The sequence below is a fragment of the Bufo bufo genome, chromosome 7 (assembly GCF_905171765.1).
Source record: "Bufo bufo chromosome 7, aBufBuf1.1, whole genome shotgun sequence".
In the NCBI taxonomy this organism is placed as follows: domain Eukaryota; kingdom Metazoa; phylum Chordata; class Amphibia; order Anura; family Bufonidae; genus Bufo; species Bufo bufo.
The window spans coordinates 21,209,816-21,232,194 of NC_053395.1; the positions used below are offsets into that span (position 1 = coordinate 21,209,816).

General features: G+C 43.7%; 1 protein-coding gene across 1 annotated transcript in view; it reads right to left on the minus strand.

Moving 5' to 3' along the window:
- Positions 1 to 276: 276 nt before the first annotated feature.
- MYO15A (myosin XVA) overlaps positions 277 to 22,379 on the minus strand; it is an 88,041-nt gene continuing 65,938 nt past the window's right edge. Inside the window, exons 35-55 of the mRNA XM_040441412.1 lie at positions 22,211 to 22,286; positions 21,895 to 22,042; positions 21,601 to 21,733; positions 20,724 to 20,832; positions 19,897 to 20,018; positions 16,462 to 16,521; positions 16,205 to 16,280; positions 14,751 to 14,866; positions 14,553 to 14,671; positions 14,283 to 14,424; positions 5,276 to 5,387; positions 4,505 to 4,710; positions 4,253 to 4,422; positions 4,059 to 4,131; positions 2,969 to 3,041; positions 2,788 to 2,861; positions 2,593 to 2,675; positions 1,390 to 1,520; positions 1,127 to 1,221; positions 491 to 568; positions 277 to 384 (exon numbers count right to left, since the gene is read on the minus strand). Coding sequence (XP_040297346.1) covers positions 277 to 384; positions 491 to 568; positions 1,127 to 1,221; positions 1,390 to 1,520; positions 2,593 to 2,675; positions 2,788 to 2,861; positions 2,969 to 3,041; positions 4,059 to 4,131; positions 4,253 to 4,422; positions 4,505 to 4,710; positions 5,276 to 5,387; positions 14,283 to 14,424; positions 14,553 to 14,671; positions 14,751 to 14,866; positions 16,205 to 16,280; positions 16,462 to 16,521; positions 19,897 to 20,018; positions 20,724 to 20,832; positions 21,601 to 21,733; positions 21,895 to 22,042; positions 22,211 to 22,286 — 2,304 coding nt within the window. The remainder of the gene's footprint in view (positions 385 to 490; positions 569 to 1,126; positions 1,222 to 1,389; positions 1,521 to 2,592; positions 2,676 to 2,787; positions 2,862 to 2,968; positions 3,042 to 4,058; positions 4,132 to 4,252; positions 4,423 to 4,504; positions 4,711 to 5,275; positions 5,388 to 14,282; positions 14,425 to 14,552; positions 14,672 to 14,750; positions 14,867 to 16,204; positions 16,281 to 16,461; positions 16,522 to 19,896; positions 20,019 to 20,723; positions 20,833 to 21,600; positions 21,734 to 21,894; positions 22,043 to 22,210; positions 22,287 to 22,379) is intronic.

Below are 22,379 nucleotides of genomic sequence, written 5' to 3' on the forward strand. Positions count from 1 at the left end.
GGGTCCGCAATCCATGGCTGCGGTGCGGAACGGCACGGAACCCCATGGAAGCACTATGGAGTGCTTCCGTGGTGTTTCTGTCCGTGCCTCCGCACCGCAAAAAAATAGAACATGTTCTATTTTTTTTGCGGTGCGGATGGATGACGGACCCATTCAAGTTGAATGGGTCTCGATCCGTCCCGGCCGCCGCACAGACTTTGCCCGTGCATTGGGGACCGCAAATTGCAGTCCCCAATGCACGGAACTGCCGTGTGCATAAGGCCTCAAGCTGTGTCTTCAGTACTTACCCCTATTAGTCACAGCAAAGATGGCATATTCGTTATACGCCTCGTCCCTGTGCACCCCCATCTCTGTGCAGATCTCCTCTATGACATCGAACGCCACCTGCAGAGGTCAAGAGTCAATCATCTATACAGGGGAGGCCACGTATTCTATAAAAACTCAAGATACGACTGAGTTCTAATTCATTTTTTCCAGTAATTTCACTTACAGAACAAGTCTTTATCTTGAGATGTCGCTCAATTCCTCCGGGCAGAAGGAAGAGCTGCCTCTTGGCGCTTCTCCCGGCCCCTATGGGTAATATATCTAACTTGATAATGAAAAAAAAAAAGACGCTAAAATAAGGACTAGTGACGTGGTGAGACCTGCCAAAGTGTTAAAACATACGTCCCGTAGGTCAGACCCCCCTCAGTCAGTAATATGCCAACAATTTATAAGATGGGAATACCCTGATTAAACAAAGTCACACAGGCTGCCACCTTCTGGCACTTTTCAGCATGTGTTGTGTACACTGAGGGCAGGAGCAGCAGTCATATCATTATCATCAGGATTACAATGACAGGTATTGTCTATATATAGATAACACAGAGAGGATCCAGTATTGAAAGTGGTAATGGAGACAGCTCAGTTCCTCCCCCTCCCTGCGCCATGACCTCCGCACATGCTCACAACACTCTCCCATCAAACGAGTCATTTTTCATTACAGATTGTTAGTTTAAAAAAATGCATCTTGCATATCTTAATTTGTCTCAACATTAGTATTATTATTTATTAATTATTATTAGTTTTTTAATTATTAATTTATTATATATATTTTTATTTTTTTACTATTGAGGTGACCACCTACCACCATGGCTTTTAGCTCCATTGCACTGGGGTGTTCCGATCGCCCTCCATACTGCAGGGTTTTACGTAGGTTCTGCTCACAGGCTTTTGCAATCCCTGGTAAAATTTGACAGGTGAGAACAAGGGGTTGGAATAAATAATATAAATTATACAAAAATGACTTTCAGGGTGATGCATGGATATTGGGGGTCCAGACGACCACCCAGCAGACAGTACTTGTTCCTGGAGGGTATAGAGAGGTGGAAGCCCATAGGTTCTCGTCACCTTGGAAGTGCAGGCCTGGACTTCGGCACGTGTCCTGAAGGAACTTGAACAGATATGGCTTGAGGACTTCAGAGCATCTGTGATAGGCGGTGAGGATGTACAGGAGCCGCCATCCTCTCTGACAACTGTCCCTATAATCAGAGCAAGGCCTACAGGTCAGCAGTGTAGGTTTGGGGTGCACCACCAATGAGGCCAGGTGGGGCAAGAGGGGGGCAGCAGAAGGGCAATGAGCGCTTTCATTGTGGCAAAAGGGTTAGGATAAGAAATGGGAGGGCGCCGTTTCGTTTTCCGCCTCAGGCAGCAGAAGGACAAGGTGCACCTTATAGGACCCTGGAGCGGCCTGTGGGCATGGCTTATATAAAAGGGTGTGATTAAATATATTCAGACCCTCTATATTAATTTCGGACATTTAGAGTCCCTCTTAATATCAAACTCCATTAGAGGCCCCTAACTTTATTCAGACCCCAGACCAGAATCTCTAAATATATTCAGAGTCTTTATATTAACATCAGACTGCAGATCAGACCCCTATATCAAACCTGACCAGACCGCTTGTTATATTCAGACTCCAGAGCAGATTGCTAAATATATTATGACTCCTGGTCAGACCAGACCCCATAAATACATCCCCCCTGACCTGATATACTTACCTGACTCACTCCCAGCCTGGGCACTGATGCATTAGGACCCAGAACAAGAATCAGCAGAGTAAGTATACAGGGCACTGTGCATTAGGGCTCATGCAACGTATTTTCTTTCCGTGTCCGTTACGGCTTTTTTTGCGGACTGTATGCGGAACCATTCAATTCAATGGGTCCGCAAATAAACGGAAGTTACTCCGTGTGCATTACGTTTCTGTATGTCCGTTCTGCAAAAAAAATAGAACATGTCCTATTATTGTCCGCATTACGGACAAGGATAAGACTCTATTAGGGGCCTGCAAAATACGGAATGCACACGGACGTCATGCGTGTTTTTTGCGGATCTGTACATACAGTCGTGCAAGAGCCCTTAGTTTTGGCCTTTCTTCCAGATAGTCGGGTGAAAACTGTATGTCACTGGGTGAGGGCGACTAAAAGTAGGTTACTTCCCGCTAAAGGAGGGCGAGTTGACATGTCTAGGCATCTTTATATTTTGGTAGGGGGAAGGGGCAGATTTTGCAGGCAATTTATATGAGCATGGGGTATGGTTTTGATGACTTACGTCTTTGTGCTGGAGTTGTCTGTTATCTGTTTGATGATCTGGCAGTATCCTTCATCCTTCAAGACCTCATGTTCGCCGCACAGCTGCAATGACAAGGAGCGAACAGTCAGAACCCAAGAAATAGATTGTTATTATAAAACATTTGGTGTCAGCGTGCTGACAATCTAAAGCCGGCCATAGACAAATCCTGTCTACCTTCAGGACTGTGACCACCACGTCCAGCTCCGACTGACCCTTCATCGGAGCATCGCCCATAAACCTCATCACAGCTGCATAAGAAAGGACATGAAACGTTAGTATACAGGGGAGACGAGGGGCATCTATACGGAGCAGATGCATAGAAAACATGAAATCGAGGCCGTATTATTAGCCTTACCTAGGAAAAGTTCAGAGGCGATTCTGTTCATGCTGCTGTCACTGAACTCTATAAGTGACTCCTGTATGGGGTTCTAGGCGGACACAGAGGACACCATCAATACAAGAATCAGAAGACCGAGGTCCCAAACCTGTGGATGTCCAACTGCTGAGGAAGTACAACTTGCCAGGGTATGCTGGGAGTTGTAGTTTAGCAGCAGATAGGGGACCGACAGATGTAAGACAATTGTAACAAACTGACAGATGTGAGAAGTCTGGAGGCAAGGATATCAGAGATTGTGAAAAGGATTAGGAACTGAAGCACAAAGAGGTATTTATTAGTCGCTCGGCTTTGAAAAGTCACAATTTGCACAAAAACATGAACATTTTTTGTTATTGCCAGTCTGGCCAAAAGCCAAAATAGTAGGGGTTGTTTACTGGGAGGCGCAAGGCCAAAAACTTTTAGACACATTCATTACTACTAAAGCCATAAAATGTCTTCTAAGGACAGAAGAAAATGTGAGGCGTGCACTGGGGATAAATTGGGTGTAATTGACAGCAGCATTTTTTTTTTTCTGGCGTAGTCTAAGGCCCCATTCACACGTCCGCAATTTTACGGAATGGAATTGCGGACCCATTCATTTCGGCCCGGCTCCGGCAATGCGGACCCGCACTTCCAGGTCCGCATTTTCGTTCCCGAAAAAAATAGAACATGTCCTATTCTTGTCCGCAATTGCGGACAAGAATAGACATATTCTATTAGTGCCGGCGATGTACGGTCCCCAAAATGTGGATCGCACATTGCCGTGTCCGTGTTTTGTGGATCCAGAAAACACGTTACAGACGTGTGAATGGACCCTTAAAATAAACGCGCGCCAGATTATATAAGGAAGTTGCAGATTTTTTTATTATAGAAATCTATCATCCCAGATGTGAGTTGCGGGAAAACTGCAGCATGCAATTCTGCTGCGGAAAATCCTACCCTGTTGTAACTTATTTATTCTCATAAGAAGATACAAGTCGAGATTTTACCGTCACTTGCAAGCAATGGCGTCTTGTCGTAGAGCCCTCGCCTCTGAAAGTAGTCATGTTATGAGCGCAGGATAGCTCACCTTGGTAAATTTCACCATGTCGGCCGGGTCCCTGAGCTCTTGACTTTTCTTTGATCCTTGTTTAGAAGATTCACTGGAATAAAAGCAAAAAAAAAATTAAAAATATGATTGGAATTTATCAAAGGTTGTACAGTACAAAAGTAGCAAATTTTTGCGCAAGGACAGGCGTAAGACACCAAAGAAGTAGGCGTTACCCTGACGTCTTAACCGCCTCTTCTTGCACCAACATCCTCTGACCCTCTCGGAAATACTTTTTGGCAAATTCCACCATGTTATACGAGCTTCCCTGTAGCACAATCTCCGTGGTGTCCACCTCTGTATATTCATCCAAACTTTCGGCATATTCGCTCGGGGTAGGCGATCCCTGGAAAAAAAGAGTGACGCCCATCTATAAACGTCCACTAGTGACCTCTATAGATGCTTCGAAAGACGCTTTTCCAACTTACGTCCATCTTTTTGTCAAATTCATGAGCCACGGCAGTCGAAGCCACGGCTACAGCCACTGCCGCAGATGCAGCCGCTCGACTATAGCGGTTTCTTGGCTCCTCTTTTCTATCCGCTGGTAGGTTCACAAAATCTGGAGCGGCTACTGGCTGGACACACTGAGCCGGGAACAATCCCGACCGGCCGTGAATGGCCCCAAATTTCCAGCCTGTGGGGGAACAGGTGGTATTAATGTCTGCAAATACAGTGCTTAGCAGAGCCGACCACGAGCCCCTAACCTTACACAGTACAGCACTCAGAAGAAGAGACACTGGAAGCTGCACACGTGGAGAAAATGGTCATGCAAATGGGGGTCATTCACAGCACAGATCGCAGAAGAACAGAATAAACAGATCAGTAGAACCTACCGAAATCCTGAGTGCCACGTTTCAGCTCCTCCAAATACATCACCTTCTTTCTAACGACACAGCCATAGCTTTGGCCTGTGTAAGGATCCATGATGCAGCATAAAAATTCAGAGAGAATGTTAGAAAGCTACAACTATGTAAGTGACCTCATTAGTTGTGTCATACAGTTATATGGTATAATTACAGCTTCCTGCAGCCACCACTAGGGGGCGCTCACTGCATACAGATTATACAGCCACCACTAGGATGAGCTCACGGCATGGAGAGTTATATTGTTCCCATGGACTGCCCTTATATGAGAGCAAGTTCCTGACTGCCAGTATATTTCATGTTATCTAGATTTCCTGCAGCCCCACAAGCGCTGACCTTGCTGCAGTCCTTCCATAGGCTGCAGTCGAATGATGTCTCCTTTATGGAAGCTCAGGAAACTTTTGCCTTCGGTTACATAATTTTGCACAGCAACAACATAGTTAGAATCCTGAGAAAGGAAAGAGACAGAAATGGCACGTGTTATATAGTGTATTTTGAGAGAGCAGTGAGCACGCTGAGGGGAGACCCCCACCTCTGTGCTATAAAGACAATTAGTTCCAATGGATGCAAACTTGTTCCACACAGCTACATAACGACCAGGGTAGCAGGCATATAAGCTGTTAATTAAGGGGGCATAAATAGTTTACTGTGACATCACTGTGTGTATTATCCTCATACTGTGACATCACTGTGTGCTTGATCCCTGTACTGTGACAACAGTGTGTGCATTATCCTTGTACTGTGACATCACTGTATGCTTGATCCCTGTACTGTGACATCACTGTGTGCATTATCCTTGTACTGAGACATCACTGTGTACATTATCCTTGTACTGTGACATCACTGTGTGTATTATCCTCATACTGTGACATCCCTGTATGCTTGATCCCTGTACTGTGACATCACTGTGTGCATTATCCTTGTACTGAGACATCACTGTGTGCATTATCCTTGTACTGTGACATCACTGTGTGTATTATCCTTGTACTGTGACATCACTGTGTGTATTATCCTCATACTGTGACATCCCTGTATGCTTGATCCCTGTACTGTGACATCACTGTGTGTATTATCCTCATACTGTGACATCCCTGTATGCTTGATCCCTGTACTGTGACATCACTGTGTGCATTATCCTTGTACTGTGACATCACTGTGTGTGTTATCCTTCTACTGTGACATTACTGTGTGCATTATCCTTGTACTGTGACATCACTGTATGCTTGATCCCTGTACTGTGACATCACTGTGTGCATTATCCTTGTACTGTGACATCACTGTGTGTGTTATCCTTCTACTGTGACATTACTGTGTGCATTATCCTTGTACTGTGACATCACTGTATGCTTGATCCCTGTACTGTGACATCACTGTGTGCATTATCCTTGTACTGAGACATCACTGTGTGCATTATCCTTGTACTGTGACATCACTGTGTGTATTATCCTCATACTGTGACATCCCTGTATGCTTGATCCCTGTACTGTGACATCACTGTGTGCATTATCCTTGTACTGTGACATCACTGTGTGTGTTATCCTTCTACTGTGACATTACTGTGTGCATTATCCTTGTACTGTGACATCACTGTATGCTTGATCCCTGTACTGTGACATCACTGTGTGCATTATCCTTGTACTGTGACATCACTGTGTGTGTTATCCTTCTACTGTGACATTACTGTGTGCATTATCCTTGTACTGTGACATCACTGTATGCTTGATCCCTGTACTGTGACATCACTGTGTGCATTATCCTTGTACTGAGACATCACTGTGTGCATTATCCTTGTACTGTGACATCACTGTGTGTATTATCCTCATACTGTGACATCCCTGTATGCTTGATCCCTGTACTGTGACATCACTGTGTGCATTATCCTTGTACTGTGACATCACTGTATGCTTGATCCCTGTACTGTGACATCACTGTGTGCATTATCCTTGTACTGTGACATCACTGTGTGTGTTATCCTTGTACTGTGACATTACTGTGTGCATTATCCTTGTACTGTGACATCACTGTATGCTTGATCCCTGTACTGTGACATCACTGTGTGCATTATCCTTGTACTGAGACATCACTGTGTGTGTTATCCTTGTACTGTGACATCACTGTATGCTTGATCCCTGTACTGTGATATCACTGTGTGCATTATCCCTGTACTGTGATATCACTGTGTGCATTATCCCTGTACTGTGATATCACTGTGTGCATTATCCCTGTACTGTGATATCACTGTGTACATTATCCCTGTACTGTGACATCAGTGTGTACATTATCCCTGTACTGTGACATCACTGTGTGCATTATCCCTGTACTGTGACATTGTTATCTGTATTATTCCTGTACTATGACTTCACTGTGTGAGTTATCCTTGTATTGTGATATCACTGCCTTTATTGTCTCTGTACTGTGACATCACTGTGTATATTATCCCTGTACTGTGACATCACTGTGTGCATTATCCCTGTACTGTGACATCACTGTGTGCATTATCCCTGTACTGTGACATCACTGTGTTTATTATCTCAATCGCTGTACTGTGACATCATTATGTTTATTTTCCATGTAGTGTGACATCACTGTGTACATTATCCCTGTACTGTGACATCAGTGTGTACATTATCCCTGTACTGTGACATCACTGTGTGCATTATCCCTGTACTGTGACATTGTTATCTGTATTATTCCTGTACTATGACTTCACTGTGTGAGTTATCCTTGTATTGTGATATCACTGCCTTTATTGTCTCTGTACTGTGACATCACTGTGTTTATTATCTCAATCGCTGTACTGTGACATCACTATGTTTATTTTCCATGTACTGTGACATCACTGTGTACATTATCCCTGTACTGTGACATCACTGTGTACATTATCCCTGTACTGTGACATCACTGTGTACATTATCCCTGTACTGTGACATCACTGTGTACATTATCCCTGTACTGTGACATCACTGTGTTTATTAGCCATGTACTGTGACATCACAGTGTTTATTATCCATGTACTGTGACATCACTGTGTTTATTATCTCTGTACTGTGACATCACTGTGTACATTATCCCTGTACTGTGACATCACTGTGTACATTATCCCTGTACTGTGACATCACTGTGTACATTATCCCTGTACTGTGACATCACTGTGTTTATTAGCCATGTACTGTGACATCACTGTGTACATTATCCTTGTACTGTGACATCACTGTGTTTATTATCTCTGTACTGTGACATCACTGTGTGCATTATCCCTGTACTGTGACATCACTGTGTACATTATCCCTGTACTGTGACATCACTGTGTTTATTATCCCTGTACTGTGACATCACTGTGTTTATTATCCCTGTACTGTGACGTCACTGTGTTTATTCTCCCTGTACTGTGACATCACTATGTTTATTATCCTGTACTGTGACATCACTGTGTTTATTATCCATGTACTGTGACATCACTGTGTTTATTATCCCTGTACTGTGACATCACTGTGTTTATTATCCATGTACTGTGACATCACTGTGTACATTATCCATGTACTGTGACATCACTGTGTACATTATCCCTGTACTGTGACATCACTGTGTTTATTATCCATGTACTGTGACATCATGGTGTTTATTATTCATGTACTGTGACATCATGGTGTTTATTATTCATGTACTGTGACATCACTGTGTACATTATTCTGTACTGTGACCTCACTATGTGCATAATCCCTATACTGCGACATCATAGGCTCTGAATGTAAACAAGAATGTTCCCATTCACTGTCAGCAAGCAGATATGTTTAACCACCTCCGGACCGCCTAACGCAGATTCGCGTTCCGGAGGTGGCAGCCCTGCGCTCAGCGACGCATATATGCGTCATCTCGCGTGAGCCGAGATTTCCTGTGAACGCGCGCACACAGGAACGGAAGGTAAGAGAGTGGATCTCCAGCCTGCCAGCGGCGATCGTTCGCTGGCAGGCTGAAGATGTGATTTTTTTAACCCCTAACAGGTATATTAGACGCTGTTTTGATAACAGCGTCTAATATATCTGCTACCTGGTCCTCTGGTGGTCCCATTTGTTTGGATCGACCACCAGAGGACACAGGTAGCTCAGTAATATGTTGCACTAAGCACCACTACACTACACCCCCCCCCCCCCTGTCACTTATTAACCCCTTATTCACCCTTGATCACCCCTGATCACCCCATATAGACTCCCTGATCACCCCCCTGTCATTGATCACCCCCCTGTAAGGCTGCATTCAGATGTCCGTATGATTTTTACGGATCCACTGATAGATGGATCGGATCCGCAAAACACGTACGGACATCTGAATGGAGCCTTACAGGGGCGTGATCAATGACGGAGGTGATCACCCCATATAGACTCCCTGATCACCCCCCTATCATTGATCACCCCCCTGTCATTGATCACCCCCCTGTAAGGCTGCATTCAGATGTCCGTATGTTTTTTACGGATCCACTGATACATGGATCGGATCCGCAAAACACATACAGGCGTCTGAATGGAGCCTTACAGGGGGGTGATCACCCCATATAGACTCCCTGATCACCCCCCTGTCATTGATCACCCCCTTGTAAGGCTCCATTCAGACGTCCGTATGATTTTTACGGATCCACTGATACATGGATCGGATCCGCAAAACACATACGGACGTCTGAATGGAGCCTTATAGGGGGGTGATCAATGACAGGGGGGTGATCACCCCATATAGACTCCCTGATCACCCCCCTGTAAGGCTGCATTCAGATGTCCGTATGATTTTTACGGATCCACTGATACATGGATCGGATCCGCAAAACACATACGGACATCTGAATGGAGCCTTATAGGGGGATGATCAATGACAGGGGGGTGATCACCCCATATAGACTCCCTGATCACCCCCCTGTCATTGACCACCCCCCTGTCATTGATCACCCCCCTGTAAGGCTGCATTCAGATGTCCGTATGATTTTTACGGATCCACTGATACATGGATCGGATCCGCAAAACACATACGGACATCTGAATGGAGCCTTATAGGGGGGTGATCAATGACAGGGGGTGATCACCCCATATAGACTCCCTGATCACCCCCCTGTCATTGATCACCCCCTGTCATTGATCACCCCCCTGTCATTGATCACCCCCCTGTCATTGATCACCCCCCTGTAAGGCTCCATTCAGACATTTTTTTGGCCCAAGTTAGCGGAAATTTTTTTTTTTTTTCTTACAAAGTCTCATATTCCACTAACTTGTGTCTTTTCACGCTTTAGGGCCCCTAGAATGCCAGGGCAGTATAAATACCCCACATGTGACCCCATTTCGGAAAGAAGACACCCCAAGGTATTCCGTGAGGGGCATATTGAGTCCATGAAAGATTGAAATTTTTGTCCCAAGTTAGCGGAAAGGGAGACTTTGTGAGAAAAAATAAATTAAAAAAAATTTCCGCTAACTTGTGCCAAAAAAAATAAATTTCTATGAACTCCCCATGCCCCTCATTGAATACCTTGGGGTGTCTTCTTTCCAAAATGGGGTTACATGTGGGGTATTTATACTGCATTCTAGGGGCCCTAAAGCGTGAGAAGAAGTCTGGGATCCAAATGTCTAAAAATGCCCTCATAAAAGGAATGTGGGCCCCTTTGCGCATCTAGGCTGCAAAAAAGTGTCACACATCTGGTATCGCCGTACTCAGGAGAAGTTGGGGAATGTGTTTTGGGGTGTCATTTTACATATACCCATGCTGGGTGAGATAAATATCTTGGTCAAATGCCAACTTTGTATAAAAAATGGGAAAAGTTGTCTTTTGCCAAGATATTTCTCTCACCCAGCATGAGTATATGTAAAAAGACACCCCAAAACACATTCCCCAACTTCTCCTGAGTACGGCGATACCAGATGTGTGACACTTTTTTGCAGCCTAGATGCGCAAAGGGGCCCACATTCCTTTTATGAGGGCATTTTTAGACATTTGGATTGCCCAACTTCTCCTGAATACGGCGATACCACATGTGTGACACTTTTTTGCAGCCTAGGTGGGCAAAGGGGCCCACATTCCAAAGAGCACCTTTCGGATTTCACAGGTCATTTACCTACTTACCACACATTAGGGCCCCTAGAATGCCAGGGCAGTATAACTACCCCACAAGTGACCCCATTTTGGAAAGAAGACACCCCAAGGTATTCCGTGAGGGGCATGGCGAGTTCCTAGAATTTCATATTCTTTGTCACAAGTTAGCGGAAAATTTTATTTTTTTTTTTTTTCTTACAAAGTCTCATATTCCACTAACTTGTGACAAAAAATAAAAACTTCCATGAACTCACTATGCCCATCACGAAATACCTTGGGGTGTCTTCTTTCCAAAATGGGGTCACTTGTGGGGTAGTTATACTGCCCTGGCATTTTAGGGGCCGAATGCGTGAGAAGTGGTTTGAAATCAAAATCTGTAAAAAATGGCCGGTGAAATCCGAAAGGTGCTCTTTGGAATGTGGGCCCCTTTGCCCACCTAGGCTGCAAAAAAGTGTCACACATCTGGTATCCCCGTACTCAAGAGAAGTTGGGCAATGTGTTTTGGGGTATCTTTTTACATATACCCATGCTGGGTTAGAGAAATATCTTGGCAAAAGACAACTTTTCCCATTTTTTTATACAAAGTTGGCATTTGACCGAGATATTTATCTCACCCAGCATGGGTATATGTAAAATGACACCCCAAAACACATTGCCCAACTTCTCCTGAGTACGGGGATACCAGATGTGTGACACTTTTTTGCAGCCTAGGTGGGCAAAGGGGCCCACATTCCAAAGAGCACCTTTCGGATTTCACCGGCCATTTTTTACAGATTTTGATTTCAAACTACTTACCACACATTAGGGCCCCTAGAATCCCAGGGCACTATAACTACCCCACAAGTGACCCCATTTTGGAAAGAAGACACCCCAAGGTATTCGTTGATGGGCATAGTGAGTTCATGGAAGTTTTTATTTTTTGTCACAAGTTAGTGGAATATGAGACTTTGTAAGAAAAAACAAACAAAAAAAAAACATCATTTTCCGCTAACTTGTGACAAAAAATAAAAAATTCTAGGAACTCGCCATGCCCCTCACGGAATACCTTGGGGTGTCTTCTTTCCAAAATGGGGTCACTTGTGGGGTAGTTATACTGCCCTGGCATTCTAGGGGCCCAAATGTGTGGTAAGTAGTTTGAAATCAAAAAATGGCCGGTGAAATCCGAAAGGTGCTCTTTGGAATGTGGGCCCCTTTGCCCACCTAGGCTGCAAAAAAGTGTCACACATCTGGTATCTCCGTACTCAGGAGAAGTTGGGCAATGTGTTTTGGGGTGTCATTTTACATATACCCATGCTGGGTTAGAGAAATATCTTGGCAAAAGACAACTTTTCCCATTTTTTTATACAAAGTTGGCATTTGACCCAGATATTTATCTCACCCAGCATGGGTATATGTAAAATGACACCCCAAAACACATTGCCCAACTTCTCCTGAGTACGGGGATACCAGATGTGTGACACTTTTTTGCAGCCTAGGTGGGCAAAGGGGCCCACATTCCAAAGAGCACCTTTCGGATTTCACCGGCCATTTTTTACAGATTTTGATTTCAAACTACTTACCACACATTAGGGCCCCTAGAATCCCAGGGCACTATAACTACCCCACAAGTGACCCCATTTTGGAAAGAAGACACCCCAAGGTATTCGTTGATGGGCATAGTGAGTTCATGGAAGTTTTTATTTTTTGTCACAAGTTAGTGGAATATGAGACTTTGTAAGAAAAAAAAACAAAAAAAAAAACATCATTTTCCGCTAACTTGTGACAAAAAATAAAAAATTTGAGGAACTCGCCATGCCCCTCACGGAATACCTTGGGGTGTCTTCTTTCCAAAATGGGGTCACTTGTGGGGTAGTTATACTGCCCTGGCATTCTAGGGGCCCAAATGTGTGGTAAGTAGTTTGAAATCAAAAAATGGCCGGTGAAATCCGAAAGGTGCTCTTTGGAATGTGGGCCCCTTTGCCCACCTAGGCTGCAAAATAGTGTCACACATGTGGTATCTCAGTACTCAGGAGAAGTTGGGCAATGTGTTTTGGGGTGTCATTTTACATATACCCATGCTGGGTGAGATAAATATCTTGGTCAAATGCCAACTTTGTATAAAAAAATGGGAAAAGTTGTCTTTTGCCAAGATATTTCTCTCACCCAGCATGGGTATATGTAAAATGACACCCCAAAACACATTGCCCAACTTCTCCTGAGTACGGAGATACCACATGTGTGACACTTTTTTGCAGCCTAGGTGGGCAAAGGGTGCCACATTCCAAAGAGCACCATTCGGATTTCACCGGCCATTTTTTACAGATTTTGATTTCAAACTACTTCTCACGCATTTGGGCCCCTAAAATGCCAGGGCAGTATAACTACCCCACAAGTGACCCCATTTTGGAAAGAAGACACCCCAAGGTATTCGCTGATGGGCATAGTGAGTTCATAGAAGTTTTTATTTTTTGTCACAAGTTAGTGGAATATGAGACTTTGTAAGAAAAAAAAAAAAATCATAATTTTCCGCTAACTTGTGACAAAAAATAAAAAGTTCGATGAACTTACTATGCCCATCAGCGAATACCTTAGGGTGTCTACTTTCCGAAATGGGGTCATTTGTGGGGTGTTTGTACTGTCTGGGCATTGTAGAACCTCAGGAAACATGACAGGTGCTCAGAAAGTCAGAGCTGCTTCAAAAAGCGGAAATTCCCATTTTTGTACCATAGTTTGTAAACGCTATAACTTTTACCCAAACCATTTTTTTTTTTACCCAAACATTTTTTTTTTATCAAAGACATGTAGAACAATAAATTTAGAGAAAAAATGATATATGGATGTCGTTTTTCTTGCAAAATTCTACAACTGAAAGTGAAAAATGACATTTTTTTGCAAAAAAAATCGTTAAATTTCGATTAATAACAAAAAAAAGTAAAAATGTCAGCAGCAATGAAATACCACCAAATGAAAGCTCTATTAGTGAGAAGAAAAGGAGGTAAAATTCATTTGGGTGGTAAGTTGGATGACCGAGCAATAAACGGTCAAAGTAGTGTAGGTCAGAAGTGTAAAAAGTGGCCTGGTCATTAAGGGTGTTTAAGCTATAGGGGCTGAAGTGGTTAAAATAATAACTAATTAAAACATTTAAAACATTTAAATAAAGAAAAAGTATATTAGAACGTTGCAGAACGTAATCTATACAATCTATACGTAGATGGAGCTGGTGTTTGTGATCACTACAGCTGATGCTGCACTAACAACGGCCATCCTTGTACTAATCTTCACACCTATGGCCACTTACCTTCTTGAGCTCCATTAAGAAGCAATCTACCAGGCCCTTCACCTGACTGGACCTCGACGAGAACAGGATAAGCTTCTCATTGGTCATGTTAAACTCCAGCATGTTCTTAGAAAGTACGGTGACAAACATGATATCCGTGTAACTACAGAGTGAGAAAGAAGGCAAGGATGTGTACAGCAGAATGGGAAAGTAGTCCAAACTTTACTGCCTCGTACTGCCCCCTAGTGTTGACAGGTTATAGCCGCTGTATGAAGCTCAGCCCCCACATACCTGTAACTCCTCAGGACTCGCAGCTGTTCCGGGGTGTTGCCTCCGCTCTTCAGCATCTTCAGGAGCTTTATTCCAATATGAGAAACCCCGAGAATCTGCACACCGGTGCCGACACTGCCCTATAGAAGAAAAGGAGCTGCCACTGAAGTTCTGAAGTTACTGGTGAGATAAGACACGCCATACTTATGAGGAACTCACAGCAGCCGGGAAAAGCCTTGAGAAATACACTTCCCACTCCTCCCGGGCAGCGGACACCACCTTTTTTTTTACTTTGTCATCTGCAATGGCATTGACTGAATCCACCCTGTACTCCGCTGTGAACATCAAAGATAGGAGGGTTATTCTACAAGTGAGAAAATCTGATTACTTCAGCATCATCATCGTCATGGCCCCATGTCACCAAAATGCTGATCTCCTACTCTGAGATGGTCCTCCGCCAGGACTTGGTGACTTCTGTTTCCCATCATTGTCAAATGGATAAAGGGAAATCACAGTCACCTTAAGCTAAAAAAAACAAATGTACTGTGTGTACACAGTGATGGCACCAGCAGAATAGTGAGTGCAGCTCTGAAGTATAATACAGGATGTAACTCAGGATCATTACAGGATAAGTAATGTAATGTATGTACACAGGGACTGCACCAGCAGAATAGTGAGTACAGCTCTGGAGTATAATACAGGATGTAACTGAGGATCAGTACAGGATAAGTAATGTAATGTATGTACACAGTGATGGCACCAGCAGAATAGTGAGTGCAGCTGTGGAGTATAATACAGGAGGTAACTCAGGATCAGTACAGGATAAGTAATGTATGTACATAGTGACTGCACCAGCAGACTAGTGAGTGCAGCTCTGGAGTATAATACAGGATGTAACTCAGGATCAGTACAGGATAAGTAATGTATGTACACAGTGACTGCACCAGCAGAATAGTGAGTGCAGCTCTGGGGTATAATACAGGATATAACTCAGGATCTGTACAGGATAAGTAATGTATGTACACAGGGATTCCACCAGCAGAATAGTGAGTGCAGCTCTGGAGTATAATACAGGATGTAACTCAGGATCAGTACAGGATAAGTAATGTAATGTATGTACACAGTGACTGCACCAGCAGAATAGTGAGTGCAGCTCTGGAGTATAATACAGGATGTAACTCAGGATCAGTACAGGATAAGTAATGTAATGTATGTACACCGTGACTGCACCAGCAGAATAGTGAGTGCAGCTCTGGAGTATAATACAGGATGTAACTCAGGATCAGTACAGGATAAGTAACTTAATGTATGTACAGAGTGACTGTTATTAGATTATTCAGTATATAGACTGTAAAATGGTGGCCATACACTTGGAATTGTAATTTGTTTGGCTGCAGTGCTAATAGTAATTTCCTCGCTGCTGGTTCCCTTAATTTTATATACCAGTATCAGCCCGCAGACTACGCCATGTCATATGTGGGTCGTAGGGTTCTTATTGTAGTCACTTGGTTATCGGTATAAATTAATCTACAGACAATTCACTGAGTACAGAGATAGTGAGATCCCCTGGGGAGTGGATGATCAGGAAGAGGCCATTGGAAGGTTTATAATCATATAATCGTCAATGCATCATCCTTCCGGGGAATGCATTATGTGCATGGCTGTGCACTCACCTAAGAGAGATCTCATTTTCTGTCTCTCCTCCTGGTTGATCCTGATGCAGCTCTCGGACAAGGTGTCGTTGATGATCTGTAGTAGAGAACAGGCTGGCAAATAAGGAAATGCTGGGCCAGTGGTCTGCAACATGTGGCTCTTTGGTTGTTGGGAACCACAACTTCCATCAAGCTCTTTCAATAAACAGATGTGCAGGCTCGCCATTTAAAATATATACATGCTTGGGCTGGTAGACTATGAAGATCTGGAGTCTCACCTGCTTGAAGATGAGGTCCAGGATTAGTGGGTTGTTGATGCTGTCTCGGGGGTAGAAAACCTGCAGGAGGATCAAACCTGTTGACATCTCCCCATAGTGAAAATTATAATCCTGAATGGTAGATCTGTTTTACAGTGACCTCCCACAATATTGTCGATATCAGGGCTGGATTGCCATTCAGGAGCCTTGGAAAACTATAAGGGGTTCTCCAGGAATTAAGAAAATGAAAATACTTAAATATGACTTCATTATAAATATATTCCCAAATACCTTACATTAGTTATAATGGCTCGTTTTGGCTGGGGAGCAATCATTAGGAGAAATAAAATGGCCACCGTCCTATTAGTACACACAAAACCTATCCTAATCACACAGCAGGACAAGTTACTTCAGGACACTGAGCTAAAGAGCTGCCTCATCCTCCTTTCAGGGATTATGATCCTGAATACAGCTGATAAAATCTTCAGCTGAATTTCTGTAGGAATGGAGCTCATGAGGAGACATGAAGTACAGGGAGGACAGACTGTGGTAATGGATACTGCATACAAGTGCTGCTGCTCATTACTACATCCCACCCTTCTCTCTGTACTTCATGTCTTCTCATGAACTCCATTCCTACAGAGATTCAGCAGAAGATGTTATCAGCTGTATTCAGGATCATAATCCCTGACAAGCAGAGAGGAGGAGGAGGCAGCTCTTTAGCTCAGTGCTTTGAAGTAACTTGTCCTTCTGTGAGATTAGGACAGATTTTGTGTGGACTAATAGGACAGCGGCCATTTTATTTTTCCTGATGATTACTTCCTAGACAAAACGAGCCATTATAACTAATGATAGGTATTTGGGAATATATTTATAAGTACAAACCGGATTCCAAAAAAGTTGTGACACTAAACAAATTGTGAATAAAAACTGAATGCAATGATGTGGAGATGGCAAATGTCAATATTTTATTTGTAATAGAACGTAGATGACAGATCAAACGTTTAATCCGAGTAAATGTATAATTTTAAAGGAAAAATACGTTGATTCAAAATTTCACGGTGTCAACAAATCCCAAAAAAGTTGGGACAAGTAGCAATAAGAGGCTGGAAAAAGTAAATTTGAGCATAACGAAGAGCTGGAAGACCAATTAACACTAATTAGGTCAATTGGCAACATGATTGGGTATAAAAAGAGCTTCTCAGAGTGGCAGTGTCTCTCAGAAGCCAAGATGGGTAGAGGATCACCAATTCCCACAATGTTGCGCAGAAAGATAGTGGAGCAATATCAGAAAGGTGTTACCCAGCGAAAAATTGCAAAGACTTTGCATCTATCATCATCAACTGTGCATAACATCATCCGAAGATTCAGAGAATCTGGAACAATCTCTGTGCGTAAGGGTCAAGGCGGTAAAACCATACTGGATGCCCGTGATCTCCGGGCCCTTAAACGACACTGCACCACAAACAGGAATGCTACTGTAAAGGAAATCACAGAATGGGCTCAGGAATACTCCCAGAAACCATTGTCAGTGAACACAATCCACCGTGCCATCCGCCGTTGCCAGCTGAAACTCTACAGTGCAAAGAAGAAGCCATTTCTAAGCAAGATCCACAAGCTCAGGCATTTTCACTGGGCCAGGGATCATTTAAAATGGAGTGTGGCAAAATGGAAGACTGTTCTGTGGTCAGACGAGTCACGATTCGAAGTTCTTTTTGGAAATCTGGGACGCCATGTCATCCGGACCAAAGAGGACAAGGACAACCCAAGTTGTTATCAACGCTCAGTTCAGAAGCCTGCATCTCTGATGGTATGGGGTTGCATGAGTGCGTGTGGCATGGGCAGCTTGCATGTCTGGAAAGGCACCATCAATGCAGAAAAATATATTCAGGTTCTAGAACAACATCTGCTCCCATCCAGACGTCATCTCTTTCAGGGAAGACCCTGCATTTTTCAACAAGATAATGCCAGACCACATTCTGCATCAATCACAACATCATGGCTGCGTAGGAGAAGGATCCGGGACCTGAAATGGCCAGTCTGCAGTCCAGATCTTTCACCTATAGAGAACATTTGGCGCATCATAAAGAGGAAGGTGCAACAAAGAAGGCTCAAGACGATTGAACAGTTAGAGGCCTGTATTAGACAAGAATGGGAGAGCATTCCTATTTCTAAACTTGAGAAACTGGTCTCCTCGGTCCCCAGACGTCTGTTGAGTGTTGTAAGAAGAAGGGGAGATGCCACACAGTGGTGAAAATGGCCTCGTCCCAACTTTTTGGGGATTTGTTGACACCATGAAATTCTGATTCAACATATTTTTTCCCTTAAAATGGTACATTTTCTCAGTTTAAACTTTTGTTCCGTGATTTATGTTCTATTCTGAATAAAATATTAGAAGTTGGCACCTCCACATCATTGCATTCAGTTTTTATTCACGATTTGTATAGTGTCCCAACTTTTTTGGAATCCGGTTTGTAATAAAAGTAATAATTAAAGAGGACCTTTCACCGATTCTTACCCTATGAACTAACTATACAGACATGTGGAGCGGCGCCCGGGGATCTCACTGCACTTACTATTATCCCCGGGCGCCGCTCCGTTCTCCCGTTATGCCCTCCGGTATCTCCGCTCACTAAGTTATAGTAGGCGGAGATACCAGTCCCTAAGTTATGGTAGGCGGAGTCTGCCCTAGCGCTGGCCAATCGCAGCGCAGAGCTCACAGCCTGGGAGGTTATTTTCTCCCAGGCTGTGAGCTCTGCAATGCGATTGGCCAGCGCTAGGGCAGACTCCGCCTACCATAACTTAGGGAACGGAGATACCGGAGGGCATAGCAGGAGAACGGAGCGGCGCCCGGGGATAATAGTAAGTGCAGAGAGATCCCCGGGCGCCGCTCCACATGTCTGTATACTTAGTTCATAGGGTAAGAATCGGTGAAAGGTCCTCTTTAAGTATTTTCATTTTCTTAATTCCTGGAGAACCCCTTTAAAGGGGTTGTCGGACTTCAGCAAATGTAGAGAAAGGTAATACAAGGCACTTAGTAATGTATTGTGATTGTCCATATTGCCTTCTTTGATGGCTTGTTTCGTTTTTCCATTGCATTATACACTGCTCATATCCTTTGGGCCAAGGTGGCCAGGACAGGAGATGCTGCGCATGCGTGCCTTGTCACCCTCCCATGGTCCTGCTTTTTCCAAGCACGACCACCGCCGCAGGATTGCAGAGTGGTCTGTAACCCTTGGATACCAACATTGTATAATGTGATGGAAAAATGAATAAAGCCAGCAAATGAGGCAATATGGACAATCACAATACATTAGTAAGTGCCTTCTGTTAACTTTCTCTACATGATAAATGCCATTTGCTGAAGTGAGACAACTCCTTTAAGGATAAGCATATGAGACCTGCAGAGGTGGCCAAATTGGTTTTCACCCAGCTTTCTCAAGTGGGGGATCTCACCTCTTTCCTGATGTAGATCCTCCAGGACACGTTTCTGTAGGTGTAAAACTCCTCGCTGTACTGCCGATGCAACTGTGTCTGGATATTTTCTTGCTCCTCTGACAGCTCCCGTGACACTGACGCTGCAGGGCACAGAAATAAAAGGATACATACCTGCACTACCCAAATACAAGAGCTGTTATCAAGTCTTTGTTCCATAATGACCCCATCATTTTCATATATTGGTGAACTGCATGCATAGCAATTCCACGATATACTTATATACTGGGAAACGTTCCCTGTCCGCAGATTTGCACCTATGACACCGGCTGACCTGTTACATGTGCGCTTGGCAGCTGAAGGCATCTGTGTTGGTCCCATGTTCATATGTGCCCACATTGATGAGAAAATTGAAGTTTTAATATATGCAAATGAGCCTCTAGGAGCAACGGGGGCGTTACCATTACACCTAGAGTCTCTGCTCTCTCTAATAATGCCGCGCCCTCTCCATTTTGACAGGGCCAAGCCTGATGGCGTTCACACTTCCTGGTCCTGTCAATCAAAGTACACAGGGTGCGGCAGTTGCAGAGAGAGCAGAGCGAAGCCTCTCTGCAACTGCCATGAACATGGGACCAACACAGATGCCTTCAGCTGCCAAGTTGTCTGATATGTAATTTGATCGCATGTCCATAAAACATGAACTTTTAGTCTTGAAATCCTCATTTTTATGGGTAGTATTTTATTTTTGCCTCATTTTGTTACATGGACAAACCTGTCCAAGTTCATGTGCCTTCAGTATTCAGTTACAGAACTCATAAAAATCTTATATTACCATGTGTAGGCATTACCTGCGGGGGCTGTGGTGGGTCTGACGGCGCTGACCGGCGGTAGGCTGGCGGGCTTCTTATGTCTGATGCTGGGGACGGGTCTTACCAAAGCAACAGTGTCTCTAGAAGCCTAAATTATCAACAGAAATAAAGTCAGGAAATCAGAAACTGTGGATATAGACTGACTTGTTTAAGGGATCTTGATGTCACACAGACCTCCATCTATAAATATTACATTTTTAGTACCAAAATGGTATGCTCATTAATTTCCTAATATATCTTTATCAGGGTCAGAGATCAATTTTTCTGCCACAGAGCTCCAAATTACCTTCATAGTCATAAAGGTAAAATTCTAGATGCCTGCAGCCACCACTAGGAGGAGCTCCCATTGAACTCAATAACTCGCATTTTACTCAATGATAAACCAGTCTACAGTAAGCTCCCCCTAGTGGTGGCTGCAGGAAGAGAAAATTGACTCAATGACTATGTGAAAAGAAAACAAGGCATTTGGAGCTCTGCATGAAACAAATGATCTCCATCTCCTAAAAAGAGTCATCCTAACAAAAATAAATCTAAATTCAACTCCTATTGCTGGTTGCCCCCACAATAGGACGGTGCAGACCTTGTTGACCCTCTTCCTTCTCCATCCCTTGTAAAAGATCCCCCTCTCACCCTCTATTTTAGGTATTGGTAATAAAAGCTGATCACAAGGTATTGCTGGTGGTCCACCACTAATCAACTGTGATCTGTGGTATAGCAGGTGTTTAGTTTCCCTGCAGTGCCACCACAGGGGAAATGAAGTATTACACAATTCCCATTTAAATCAGTCTATTGCAAGGATTTGCCAAGTCCTCCACAGTGAGAGATGTTGAAGCAGTTTTTTGGCGCTTCTGGTTACCTTAGGGACATAAGACATATTGGAGACCGGTGAAGGTCCAGCAAGTGGTCGATTAGACATTTGCCCTTTAAGTATCTTTAAAGCTTCCTCGTGTGGGTCCATTTTCCTTCCAAAAATTTTAGGGGGCTCCTTCCTATATAAACCAAAAAAATTATTTCGTAATTATACAAACATCAGCCATCCTAGTCCGTGAGCACAGGTGTACAATCTGCAGATGGCAGCCATGTTGGGAGTTGTAGTTTTAACTCTGGTTGCAAAACACTAACCCATAGGACTGGAGGTCAAGTGACTCACCTTACAGGAACAGGTGGAGGTCTGGTCACTCCCGGCAGTTTGTACTGGTTTATGATGTCCTTAATGTTGTGTGATGGTTCGGGAAAATGTTCTGAATTTAGCGCGCTGTGATGGGCGAGATCTTCCTGCCTCACCTGGTTGGAGGGGCCTGCAATGACAATGTTATAGGACTGGTTGGTAGTCACATGGGACCTCCTGCTGTTGCAAAACTATGACTGCCAGCCTGCGGCTATCAGAGCATGCTCGAAATTGTAGTTTTGGAATGGCCCTGTATAATGTCTGTATACCTATGACAACCCCTATAATGCGAACTCACCCGGCCTTTGACTGAAGGAGCTCCCTCTGTTTGGGGGTGTTTGGGTCCTGTAGGAAGATCCATTCACGACATTTCTCTAGTACGTATATGAGAACATAGAATTAGACGTGCCCTCCTGCATTTTACTGCATGATAATATCAAATATCACTACAAAAAATCTGCAGCGTA